This window comes from Salmo trutta, chromosome 1 (genome assembly GCF_901001165.1).
Source record: "Salmo trutta chromosome 1, fSalTru1.1, whole genome shotgun sequence".
Taxonomy (NCBI): Eukaryota; Metazoa; Chordata; class Actinopteri; order Salmoniformes; family Salmonidae; genus Salmo; species Salmo trutta.
In genome coordinates this window covers 18,328,191-18,341,953 of record NC_042957.1, presented here as the reverse complement: position 1 = coordinate 18,341,953, position 13,763 = coordinate 18,328,191, and the positions used below count along the sequence as shown (strand labels likewise).

The 13,763-nt window shown below is 44.3% G+C and overlaps 1 protein-coding gene across 7 annotated transcripts in view; it reads left to right on the top strand.

Annotated features, from left to right (window-relative positions):
* The window catches only part of LOC115175094 (otoferlin), a 119,942-nt gene that overhangs the window by 77,885 nt on the left and 28,294 nt on the right, over positions 1 to 13,763 (top strand). For all 7 annotated transcript variants that reach the window (XM_029734563.1, XM_029734705.1, XM_029734477.1 and 4 more), the window contains exons 15-25: positions 2,493 to 2,716; positions 8,807 to 8,915; positions 9,084 to 9,279; positions 9,648 to 9,768; positions 9,888 to 9,988; positions 10,119 to 10,209; positions 10,317 to 10,433; positions 10,766 to 10,918; positions 11,143 to 11,335; positions 12,881 to 13,005; positions 13,193 to 13,327. In XM_029734563.1, the coding sequence (XP_029590423.1) occupies positions 2,493 to 2,716; positions 8,807 to 8,915; positions 9,084 to 9,279; positions 9,648 to 9,768; positions 9,888 to 9,988; positions 10,119 to 10,209; positions 10,317 to 10,433; positions 10,766 to 10,918; positions 11,143 to 11,335; positions 12,881 to 13,005; positions 13,193 to 13,327 (1,565 nt within the window). The remainder of the gene's footprint in view (positions 1 to 2,492; positions 2,717 to 8,806; positions 8,916 to 9,083; positions 9,280 to 9,647; positions 9,769 to 9,887; positions 9,989 to 10,118; positions 10,210 to 10,316; positions 10,434 to 10,765; positions 10,919 to 11,142; positions 11,336 to 12,880; positions 13,006 to 13,192; positions 13,328 to 13,763) is intronic.

Below are 13,763 nucleotides of genomic sequence, written 5' to 3'. Positions count from 1 at the left end.
AATGACCTTGAGCCTTCTTGGATGGCCACTTCTAATGTAACTCTATGGCAACACCCAGGGGGCTTGACTTTCAGAGTTTTCCCCTTAGATTTTGCGGCGACGCAGTGTCCTCATGAGTGACAGAACATTGAGCCAATCACGGCGCAACTAGAGAACATTACCAACCCCTACGCTTCGTATTTTCCACTGGCTGCCAGTCCAATCAAAGCTACTGTCGATATGTTGTGAATATTACAAAAAATGTATACTTTTCTCCCCAATTGGTAGTTACAGTCTTGTCCCATCGCTGCAACCCACCTACGGACTCGGGAGAGGCGAAGGTCAGGAGCCATGCATCCTCCAAAACACGACCCTACCAAGCCGCACTGCTTCTTGACACACTGCTCGCTTAACCCGGCGCCAGCGCACTAATGTGTCGGAGGAAACACTGTCCTACTGGCGACCAAAGTCAGCTTGCAGGCTCCTGTCTCACCACAAGGAGTCGCTAGAGCATAATGGGACAAGGAAATACCGGCTGGCCAAACCCTCCCCTAACGCTGGGCCAATTGTGCACCGCCTCATGGGTCTCCCGGTCACGGCCATCTCTACCCTTATATTTTGCAGTGACGTAGTGTCCCCATGAGTGACAGAACACTGAGCCAATTACGGCGCAACTACAGAACATTACCAACCCCTGAGCTCCGTATTTTCCGCTGGCTGCCCCACCACCACAGAAAGCACTGAACTAGGCTGAAACATCTGCATTTTGGATCTGCTTTACACAAGAAAAAAAAAAGAGACCAAGTTTGTATGTGGCTTTATTAACTCAATTATTGTACTTTTTTTTACATTGTTTTCAAACTGATATGTGACATGTATTAATGCCAAAATAACATGCAAAACAGGCAAAAAATAATAATAATATACTGTATATATATATTTTTATTTTTTAGCTAACAGGTAGGGCTCAAAACAAGTGGGGCTCTGAATGACGGATCGCCACTGGGTGTGAATCGCCTTAAGGTACACAATGCTGCTGCGCTTCAGGCTCTATGAAGGCTGGCTTGATCTAGCAGTTGTAGCTCCAGGACTATAGACAGGTATAGACAGTTTACGTTCTTCTTCTTCGTCATTGGTGTTTTAGGGCTGACTACACCAGAAACATTGGATGCGGGAAATATAAAAAGGGGGGAAAGGGAAATAAACTAAAACTTTTAACCCACTCAAACATCTGAGCACCAAAAAAATGTAGTCCTTCAAAATACACTCCGTGCCCTACTCAGATCCGGTGACCTGAGAGGACGGAACTGCTGCTCCAGTCAGTACACCATGCAGCTCCTCCTTACCACATCATATTCCCCAGCAAATCATTCTCTTTGCAAACAAATAACACATGCCCAAATGCTTTGCAGTTGGAAAACTGCAGTAACCTGGGGACAAATGCCCTTACATATCCCACGTTGACATGAGTAGGGAGAGACTCATCAAAAAACAGCAACACAGACATACTCTCTATCTTCTTCGAGCCCTAACTAATCTTCTCAGCTACAACTTCCACAGGCTTGAGAAATCATGCCCTTGGTTGGTGCCCTGCTCCGAAATTCGAAAACAGTCCTTGATTGTTGATTCTGGTGAGAAGCAACGCACGCTCCCTTTGTTCCTGCCCGACACACACAAAAATCTACAAAATTCCACTTCTGGTCACCCTCACAGATTCCACAGTACACAACACTTTCTTCATCTTGGCAACATCAAACGGATCTCCCAGGTACATCTTCTTATCCTCAAACCGCACTCCTACCACAAACTGTGAAGTAGTTGCGCCATAAGCATTAGGCTTAGTAGACAGCATTCGAACTGTCATTTTAGCTCTCTTTACCCGTCCTTTAGCGACTGTGGTCCATCCAGTATTCTCATCACCTTCATTTTCATTGTCATCTTTGCTAGTACCATCAGATTCAAACTCGGTATACGCTTGCGCCATTCTCTGAGAATTTCGACCGCCAGTCTAGTTCGCCTTTCTCCATTGCACTTCTCTTCCGCTTATATCCTGAGGGAAACAAAGGTGGACAACCCTGCCCCAACCCCATTGGTCCATGCGGGCAGCGCCCACAGTTCCGATTTGTGCAGGGTCTTGTTAATCAGAGTCAATAATCTAGTGGGAAGCCCAGGTGGTAAGTTCAGAGGTCGTCACCAGCATGGGAGTATCACAACAAAAGAAGCATGCAAAAATACAAACTTGATAAAATACTCAAATAGTTTAAAACACAAGGAATAAATAATTTCCAGGAAGGTAAGTCTTTCAATTCCACTGCAAATCATAATGTCCTCATGCAAAAAACTAAGTTGTCATGATAGTTACCATGCAACATTCCTCTGTTGCAGCATCATGACACTCCTGCACCACAGCACACAGGCAATTGCCTTTCTCAGGACCCTGTCTTTCGTTCAATTCACCTGTCATCCTCCATCCCCCTTCCTCTCCTCCTTCACCCCGTCCTCTCCTCCCCCAGGGTTCCTCCCTACCATGGGCCCAGCCTGGGTCAACATGTATGGCTCAACCCGCCACTACACTCTGATTGATGAGCACCAGGACCTGAATGAGGGGCTCGGGGAAGGTGTGTCCTTCAGGGCCCGCCTCCTCATCTCTGTTGCCGTAGAGATCCTGGACACCACCTCCACTGAGATTGTGAGCTCCACCGAGGTGCAGGTAGAGCCTGTCTCCAACATCTCAGAGGTGAGTGCTCATTGGATGGTGACTGTTCATTGGTTGCCAAGTATGTCTGAGGTGAGTGCCATTGGCTGACCCTTTCAGAAAGGAGTGTCCATTAGTTGGCTGTCATTGAGTCACACCTCACACTCCTATGTTCAAACTTGACATTGTATTGATCTTACATTTGATATTTGGTATTTTATTAGGATCCCTATTAGCTGTTGCGAAAGCAGCAGCTATTCTTCCTGGGGTCCACACAAAACATGGAACATGACATAACACATAATATTAGTAGAGAAGAACAGCTCAAGGACATAACTACGTACATTTTAAAACTACACACATAGCCTACATATCAGGGCTCCCGAGTGGCGCATCGGTCAAAAAATCAAATCAAATCAAACTTTATTTGTCACATGCGCCGAATACAACAAGTGTAGACCTTACCGTGAAATGCTTACTTACAAACCCTTAACCAACAGTGCAGTTCAAGAAGAGTTAAGATATTAAAATATTTACCAAATAGAATAAAGTAAAAAAGAATAATAAAAAGTAACACAATAAGAATAACAATAATGAGGGTATATACAGGAGGTACCGGTGCCGAGTCAGTGTGCGGGGGTACAGGTTAGTTGAGGTAATTTATACATGTAGGTAGGGGTGAAGTGACTATTGTCGTGGAATTTCAGTACTGAGAGAGACTTGGTCATTTCTACAAGCAATCATCTTTATTTAATATTGATGAATTATTGCAATAATGAAACCGTCAGCCTAACCGTCTTGGCTGAGAGCCTAACTGAAAATTAAAAAACGTATATTATATAGGACATAAAAATGCTTAGTCACAATGGTTTTATTTCCCATAAGCCACCTTAGTCATCTACACAGGATGGTGTTTTACCCCCATCCCGGCTTAGTTTCCCAGATGCCAGGACGATGAGACAATGAGGCATTGTTCTAAACCCTCTCATTGTTCTAAACCCGCTCTCTCTATCTCGAGTCACACACACAACATCTTGTCTATGGAATGCCAGCTTTTAGGTTTTTCTCACCAACATCAATCAATTGTCAGCTTCAAGTTATCTCTAGTAGGATCCATGTCCTCAACACCCAGACTAGCTGCAGGGTGCTAGAGTGGACACCATAAAACACAACACTAGCAGAACAGAAATATCTTAAATTGAACAGAAATATCTTAAAAAACAAACATCTTTGTTAAGTAAATAATTGTTACATATCCAACAAATAAGGTGAATAGATCATTTTTCGATCACATTCCCCTCTCAAGAAGCTAAGCTTCTCCTGGAAAAATCTAAAGGTACAAGCATTACATGACTATTGTTAAACATAAATGTAAACAAACAAAGTACATATTTCTGGCGCCTGACATCTCATCCATGGTAAACAACCTTTGCTGAGTTTTAGACCTTTCTTGTCTAAACAAGGTCAATCTGGAACAGAAAATTAAGCATAAAAAATTAAATCATTCACAAGCTTCATTACAGCAAATAGAACAGTCATCACACTGGCATCATACACAAAGGTAGAGGCCAGCATGATAAAAATGTCCACCCCGTTCAGAACCATTCCTACACCAGTGACAGACACCCCTCTCTGGGCACCTTGTCCACTCAGTGTGGGCTCCACATCTGAGTCCTTATGCTCAGGATTGGGGTCATCATGAGAGATGTAGTCATGAATAGGGAATAGGTAAGGGAAATCATTCAGTTCCCAAATGATAATCAAACCCCAATTAATTATCCAACCGAAATTTAGGATGACATTGTTCAGTGATTCCTCATTGGTTATATCACTCGAAATGAAAACCCTCAACTTAACATATATGTAACGGTCGTCGTATGTAGTAGACCAAGGCGCAGCGGGTTGAGTGCTCATATTAAACTTTTATTGAACACTAAATAACAAAACAAGAAAACGAACGATCGACAAACAGTCTTGCAGGCTACACACAGCAATGCAAAAACAACTTCCCACAAAAGACAGGTGAAAAAAGGGCTACCTAAGTATGACTCCCAATCAGCAACAACGATGTACAGCTGTTCCTGATTGAGAGCCATAGCAGGCCAACAAAGAAATACACAACATAGAAAAACCATAGAAATACAAAACATAGAACAATACCCAAAAACCCCGGAACACATAAAACAAACACCCCTCTTACATAAATACATATCCCAACAAACCCCGAACCACATAAAACAAACACCCCCTGCCACGTCCTGACCAAATTACAATAACAAATAACCCCTTTACTGGTCAGGACGTGAGAGTACCCCCCCCAAAGGTGCAGACCCCGGATGCACCTCACACAAAAAAACACAAAAATATCCCCCCCCCCAAAAAATTATCCCAAACTAAAGGGAGGGAAGGGAGGGTGGCCACCGTCACCGACGGTTCTTGTGCTACACCCCCCCTCCCCAATCCACCTACTATGGAGGTGGCTCAGGCTCCGGCCTTACTCCCCCACCTAACCTGTCCACCCCCGCTAAATAATTATTAAATGTTACCCTTCCCGAAGTCTCTGGGCTATGGCGCATCGCTGAAGACCTCGGGCTGATGTACGTTGCTGGAGACCTCTGGCTGATGCGCGTCGCTGGAGACCTCGGGCTGAAAGGCGACTCTGGCTGCGCCAATTCCGAACTTCTGACTTCAACTGTAGCTCTGAATCCACGATATGGCAGAGGTTGAAAAGCGTATCAAATCAAATCAAATGTAATGGTCAATAATATCAAAGGCTGCACTGACATCTAACAGTATAGCTCCCACAATCTTTGTATTATCAATGTCTTTCAACCAATCATCAGTCATTTGTGTCAGTGCAGTACATGTTGAGTGCCCTTCTCTATAAGCATGCTGAACGTCTGATGTTAATTAGTTTACTGTGAAATAGCATTGTAATTGATCAAAAACAATGTTGTTGTTAGAACCAGTAAAGAACCAGTAAAGGCCACTTGGGTAGCGGAATGACTTTGGCTTCCCTCCTGGCCTGAGGACAAACACCTTCCTCTAGGCTCAGATTAAAGATATGACAGATAGGAGTGGCCATACAGTCAGCTACCATCCTCAGTAGCTTTCCTTCTAAGTTGTCTATGGCAGGAGGTTTGTCATTATTGATTGACAACAATAATTTTTCCATCTCTCTCACACTAAGTTTGCAAAATTCAAACTTAAAATGCTTTTCTTTCATTATACATTTTATGCATGAATATGAAGGCTCACTGTTCGTTGTTGGCATTTCCTTCCTAACCTTGCCCACTTTGCCAATGAAGTAATCATTGCATTAATTGGCAACATCAAATGGTTTTGTGATGAATAATCCATGTGATTCCATGAAAGATGGAGTTGAATTAGTCTTTCTGCCCATCATTTTATTCAAAGTTTTCTTCCATCATTCTTTATATCATTGATCTTGGCTTCATAATACAGTTTCTTCTTCTTTTTGTTGAGTCTACTCACATACATTTTCAATTCCTCATCAATCCATGGAGCCTTAACAGTTCTAACATGTTTATCAGTAATTGGAAGAAGCAATTTCATGGTCCTTCCCACCCCCTATGAGGCAATAGGACATTGGAAGAAAGCAAACTGCCAAACTATTAATTGTCCCCTAATCCTACATAACTCCTACGCTAGCTGGGTTTCTCAACTCCACTGTGGGTGGAGTGTACCCCCGACTACATCGAGTCGCTGTTAGTCGATACGAGGAAACAGTCGATGGTTGTATTTGTTTAACGTTTTATTAACAAGTATGGATTTCAGCAAACAAAAACAACTCGCCTACTCCTACACGTGTTCAGCTTTGCCCTTTGACCCTGCATATGACCTCCTGACATCCCCATAAATAGTCATAGGTTAGATGTTTCCATTCTGATGTTAAATTGTCGTTATTTTCACGCCTGCTCCCACTTCCCCTCTGGTGCTCGAGGGCCCCACGCTGCCCTTCATTACGCACACCTGTCACCATCATTACGCGCAGCTGCACAATATTGGACTCACCTGGACTCCATTACTTTGTTGATTACCCCCTCTATATCTGTCTGCCCCTCAGTTTGTTTCCTGTGTCAGCATTGATGTCTTATTTATCCCCTGTAATGACGCTGTTCCTGTTCTGTTTCATGTCCGTTGTTTATTAAATGTTCTCCCTGTACCTGCTTCTCGCCTCCAGCGTCAATCCTCACAGTTATGTTATATTGACATTATAATAGACCTTAAAGATATTAACTGGCTGTTAGGGAAATCAATAGCATCTACTTTGTTACCCCTGGCTAAGTAGCCAACTATCCCCTTGCTGTCTCTTTGTTTAGCTAATGCCTCCCTAATATCTCCCCTGTGTGTGTAAGTTATTGGTATCAGTTTGACTATGTGGCAGGGGCAGGTATAGCGAGAGTGAGAGCGAGAGAGACAGAGAGAGAGAGAGAGAGAGAGAGGCAGAGACAGAGAGAGAGAGTTTTTAAAGAGGCCAACCCTAACCTGCTCAACATCTTAATCAACATCTTAATCAACACTGACTTGAAAAGATACACTGAACCAAAATATAAATGCAACAATTTCAAAGATTTTACTGAGTTACAGTTCATATAAGGAAATCAGTCAATTGAAGGAAATAGATTAGGCCCTAATTTATGGATTTTACATGACTGGGAATACAGATATGCATCTGTTGTTCACAAATAACTTAAAGGCGTGGATCTGAAAACTAGTCAGTATCTGGTGTGACCACAATTTACCTCATGCAACATGACACATCTCCTTCGCATTGAGTTGATCAGGCTTGTGATTGTGGCCTGTGTGATGTTGTCCCTGCTCCTTTCATATGGTAGTGAAAAGTTGATGGATATTGGTGGGAACTGGAACATACTGTCGTACACGTCGATCCAGAGCATTCCCATACATGCTCAATGGATGACATGTTTGGTGAGTATGCAGGCCATGGAAGAACTGGGACATTTTCAGCTTCCATGAGTTGTGTACAGATCCTTGTGACATTATCATGCTCAAACATGAGGTGATTGCTGTGGATGAATTGCACAGCAATAGGCCTCAGGATCTCATCACGGCATTCAAATTGCCGTTGATAAAATGTAATTGTTTTTGTTGTCCGTAGCTTATGCCTGCCCATACCATAACCCCACCACCACCACGGGGCACTCTGTTCACAACGTAGATTTCAGCAAACCACTCGCCCACACAACGCAATACATGCTGTCTGCCATCTGCCCGGTACAGTTGAAACTGGGATTCAACCATGAAGAGCCACTTCTCCAGCGTGCCAGTGGCCTTTGAATTTGAACATTTGCCCACTGAAGTCGGTTAGGACGCCGAACTGCAGTTAGGTTAAGACCCTGGTGTAGACAACGGGCACTCAAATGAGCTTCCCTAAGATGGTTTCTGACAGTTTGTGTAGAAATTCTTCGGTTGTGCAAACCCACAGTTCCATCAGCTGTCCGAGTGGCTGGTCTCAGACAATCCTGCAGGTGACGAAGCCAGATATGGTGGTCCTGGGCTGGTGTGGTTACACGTGATCTGCGGTTGTGAGGCCGGTTGGACATACTGCCAAATTCTCTAAAAAAGCATTGGTAGAAATGAACATTTAATTCTCTGGCAACAGCTCTGGTGGACATTCCTGCGGTCAGCATGCCAATTGCACACTCCCTCAAAACTTGGGACATCTGTGGCATTGTGTTGTGTTTTGTGGCCTTTTATTGCCCCCAGCACAAGGTGCACCTGTGTAATGATAATGCTGTTTAATCAGTTTCTTGATTTGCCCCACCTGTCAGGTGGATAGATTAACTTGGCAAAGGAGAAAGGCTCACTAGCAGGAATATAAACTAATAAGCTTTTTGTGCGTATGGAACATTTCTGGGATCTTTTATTTTGGCTTTTGAAACATGGAAACAACAGTTTACATGTTGCGCTTATATTTTTTGTTTAGGATAATTGTTTATGATTGAAAAGAAAAACCTATATGTCGGTGAATGGGACTGTATTTGTTTATTCTGCATTCTGTGTGTTTGAGAAATTGTAATTAAAGCGGGTTTGGTTCTACCGCTTATCTGTATTCTGTTGTTAATCTGTCTTCTTTATTCTGTTCAGAGTGCCACAGGGAAAATAGAGGAATTCTTCTTATTTGGTTCCTTCCTGGAGGCCACCATGATCGACAGGAAGATCGGCGATAAGCCAATCAGCTTCGAGGTCACAATAGGTAAGTAGTACACTTGGGGGGTATACAGTAATAACAGACTCAATTATCATTAGTATTGGACAAAAAAGGTACTCAATGATTTGTGTGTTTGGCATGTAAATATTGCAAACAAAAACATAACCATACAATTCTACTATTCTCTCTACTTTTCACATTTCCTTCTCCCAGGTAACTACGGCAACCAGATAGACGGAGTAAGCAAGCCCACTGCAGCTAAGAAGAAGAAGAAAGAGGGAGGAGGAGAGAGTGATGAGGAAGAGTCAGAGCTGATCCAGCAGAACTCCAGTGAGGACGAGGCGGATGATGATGGGGACCTGGTGTCTGTGTCCTCCACCCCTCCCATGAAACCTGTCATCACAGACAGGTCAGAGGACAGGGGTTCAAGGGTCAGGATCAGGGGTGGTGGGTCAAGTTTGTCAGTTCCTCCTGGGTCATGTCTAAAGCCAGGGTTCTGGCTAGAAATATTGTTTTGCTTATGGCGTCTAACAACAAAACAAGTCTGGGAACCACTTGGTCTAGCTCTTCCATATTCATAGATCACAATGTAGTCTATACAGATATGTGTCACAAAGTGCTCTAACATAAAATAATGGAGATAAAAGAATAGCATGGTACAAAGCATATTACATATTGAAATATGAAATAAATCTGTTACCATTGGTCTTATTCTCTGAGGGACTCAGATAATGTCAACACTCATCACATCATACCTTTTTTTTCTGCCAACCTCAGGAACTACTTCCACCTGCCCTACTTTGAGAAGAAGCCGTGTATCTACATCAAGAGCTGGTGGCAGGACCAGAGGAGACGACTCTACAACTCCAACATCATGGACAAGATCGCTGACAAAATGGTCAGTAACTATTCATGTTGAATGTGCACCAGCAGGATAATAATTAGATGAACCCCAATAAACTCAAGGCATTTCTGGTACTGATACACTTGTTTGTGTTTGTGGGTTGTATCCGACAGGAGGAGGGTCTGAATGACGTGCAGGAGGTCATTAAGACAGAGAAGGCCTATCCAGAGCGCAGACTCCGAGGGGTGCTGGAGGAACTCAGCACTGGCTGCAAGTGAGCTAACATTACTGATACCACAGCCATAATCACTTCTGTTGATACAGTGACTGGACTGCCATAGCCAGAAACACAGTGATGACAACTAAAACATCTTCTGTAAGTGTCTCTGTGTTTTTACTTTCAGTCGTTTCGTCACTTTGGCCAACAAAGACCAGAACCAGGCAGGCAGAACTAAACTGGACAAAGAGAGACTCAAGTCCTGCATGAGAGAAATGGTACAGGGCTGCTCTGAGAGAGTGATGGAGAGAGTTGTTATGGATATGAATCTATCCTTGTGTAGCAGAGCGTGGGAATGTTTCTAATGTCATATCCTTCTCTGTAGGAGAGCATGGGGCAGCAGGCCAAGCTGATTCGCTCCCAGGTGAAGAGGAACACGGTTAGAGACAAATTGAAGATGGTTCAGAACTTCCTGCACAGGCTCCGTTTCCTTGCCGACGAGGTACAGTACAGATTCTGTTAAACTCAACTTTATTTATAACACGTTCTAGCTGCATTGACAGAGCAATTCAGGCCTTATAGAGAGAGCACAGGCAACCTCCCAACAGTGGATCCTAGCTCTCCATTATAAAACACTAGCATAATCATAACCAATCACTATGTACAGTAAAGAGTAACACTGTGCAACAATAAACTGTATACTCATAAAATGTAATTCACCGATACAAGGGTGTGCATTCTTGTGTTTATCAATATCATTTATGTTATGCACGTGAATTTCAGCCTGTATTGGCTGCTATAAAACGTTGACCCTATATCCTCTGTGCCCTCCAGCCCCAGCACAGTATCCCAGACGTGTTTGTATGGATGATGAGTAACAACAAGCGTATCGCCTATGCCCGCATCCCCTCCAAAGACATCCTCTACTCCATCGTAGACGAGGAGACAGGCAAGGACTGTGGCAAGGTCAAAGCTGTCTTCCTCAGGGTACGTGACGTGAACCTTCTCGACTCTCTCTGCCATCCACTTCTCCCTACCCTCATTGTTTTGTTTTATAACCCAAACAAACTGTTGAATGGCCATTTACCTTAGTGTTGCTGTTGTAGGTCTGTGGCCTTGTGTCTTTAGATCCCAAGCTAAGATTAAAATCTTTCTAAGGCTGATGAAAGTTATATACATCTATAACGTTACTGTAACGTTTGTGTCCCCAGCTGCCTGGTAAGAAGGGGTTTGGTCCAGCGGGTTGGACAGTGCAGGCTAAGATGGAGATGTACCTGTGGCTGGGCCTCAACAAACAGAGGAAGGACTTCCTGTCTGGCCTGCCCAACGGCTTTGAAGAGAACAAGGCTCCCAGGAGAAGCCCCTGTCTGCAGTCTGTACCCCCCGTCAGTCTGGTTTACAACAGTAAGTCTGGTCTATAACAGTAAGTCTGTCTACAGTCTGTACCCCCCGTCAGTCTGGTTTACAACAGTAAGTCTGGTCTATAACAGTAAGTCTGTCTACAGTCTGCACCCCCCGTCAGTCTGGTTTACAACAGTAAGTCTGGTCTATAACAGTAAGTCTGTCTACAGTCTGCACCCCCCGTCAGTCTGGTTTACAACAGTAAGTCTGGTCTATAACAGTAAGTCTGTCTACAGTCTGTACCCCCCGTCAGTCTGGTTTACAACAGTATGTCTGGTCTATAACAGTAAGTCTGTCTACAGTCTGTACCCCACGTCAGTCTGGTTTACAACAGTAAGTCTGGTCTATAACAGTAAGTCTGTCTACAGTCTGTACCCCCGTCAGTCTGGTTTGCAACAGTAAGTCTGGTCTATAACAGTAAGTCTGTCTACAGTCTGCACCCCCCGTCAGTCTGGTTTACAACAGTAAGTCTGGTCTATAACAGTAAGTCTGTCTACAGTCTGCACCCCCCGTCAGTCTGGTTTACAACAGTAAGTCTGGTCTATAACAGTAAGTATGTCTACAGTCTGCACCCCCCGTCAGTCTGGTTTACAACAGTAAGTCTGGTCTATAACAGTAAGTCTGTCTACAGTCTGTAACCTCTATATACTGTAGCTATGGTGAGTGAGCAGCTGCGTTATAAGATAGCTACGTTTTGTATTTACACACTCCATTACCTAGACCCATTTATTGAAGTACGTACTCAAGTGTGATGGCTCACACCTGTGCATCTCTGTGTCCTCTCTCTGCTCTCCTGTGTATCTGAGTGTTGTCTAATCTCTGTGTCCTCTCTCTGCTCTCCTGTGTATCTGAGTGTTGTCTAATCTCTGTGTCCTCTCTCTGCTCTCCTGTGTATCTGAGTGTTGTCTAATCTCTGTGTCCTCTCTCTGCTCTCCTTTGTATCTGAGTGTTGTCTAATCTCTGTGTCCTCTCTCTGCTCTCCTGTGTATCTGAGTGTTGTCTAATCTCTGTGTCCTCTCTCTGCTCTCCTGTGTATCTGAGTGTTGTCTCATCACTGTGTCCTCTCTCTGCTCTCCTGTGTATCTGAGTGTTGTCTAATCACTGTGTCCTCTCCCTGCTCTCCTGTGTATCTGAGTGTTGTCTAATCTCTGTGTCCTCTCTCTGCTCTCCTGTGTATCTGAGTGTTGTCTCATCACTGTATCCTCTCCCTGCTCTCCTGTGTATCTGAGTGTTGTCTAATCTCTGTGTCCTCTCTCTGCTCTCCTGTGTATCTGAGTGTTGTCTCATCACTGTATCCTCTCCCTGCTCTCCTGTGTATCTGAGTGTTGTCTCATCACTGTGTCCTCTCTCTGCTCTCCTGTGTATCTGAGTGTTGTCTCATCACTGTATCCTCTCTCTGCTCTCCTGTGTATCTGAGTGTTGTCTAATCTCTGTATCCTCTCCCTGCTCTCCTGTGTATCTGAGTGTTGTCTCATCACTGTGTCCTCTCTCTGCTCTCCTGTGTATCTGAGTGTTGTCTCATCACTGTATCCTCTCTCTGCTCTGCAGTGAAGCAGGTGTTCCAGCTGAGGGCTCACATGTACCAGGCCAGGAGTCTGTTTGCTGCAGACAGCAGTGGCTTGTCAGACCCCTTTGCCAGGGTATTCTTCTCCACACATAGCCAGGTCACTGAGGTAAGATAGAGGGTGTGTGTGTGTGTGTGCGTGTGCATGTGTGTGTGTGCGTGTGTGTTTGTGTGTGTCAGTGTGTGTGTTTTTGTGCATATGCGTGTGTGTGTGTGTTCTGAGTCAGTCTCTGCTCTACATGGGCCTAGTAAGCCGTATGTGTGTGTGTCTGTTAATGTGTGTCCATGTGTTTTAGGTCCTGAGTGAGACTCTGTGCCCTACGTGGGACCAGCTGCTAGTGTTTGATGATGTTGAGCTGTTTGGGGAGGCCGGCGAGCTACGAGACGACCCACCTATCATTGTGGTAGAGGTCTACGACCAGGACACTGTGGTATGACCCGACAGAGAGTGAGAGAGTGAGAGAGTGAGAGAGATATTCATAGTGAAACAATTGTTTTGTCGGATTCAAAGGATACTAGGATACAAAGTACTGTGAGACTGGACTGGCCATTTTGGGCAAATGCCAGATGGGCTGGTCCATGTCTATCTCAGGTTTCTTTTCACAAAATTATTATTATTTGGCCGATAATGGGGGCATCAAGGAAAAAATGGGCCGGTGTGGGGGCCTCAAGGGAAAATGGGCCGGTGTGATAGAAATGCCAGGGCTGATTTCTGGTCCCAGTCCGTCCCTGTCTGTGATCCAACCACTTTGTGTTTGTCCATATGTCCTTACTGTGTATCTGTTACGGTCTTAATTTACCATGTTCCTCCTGTTCCTGCTCATATTGTGGATGATGCTGTTGGGGCTAAGTAGAGTGTGAAAGCTA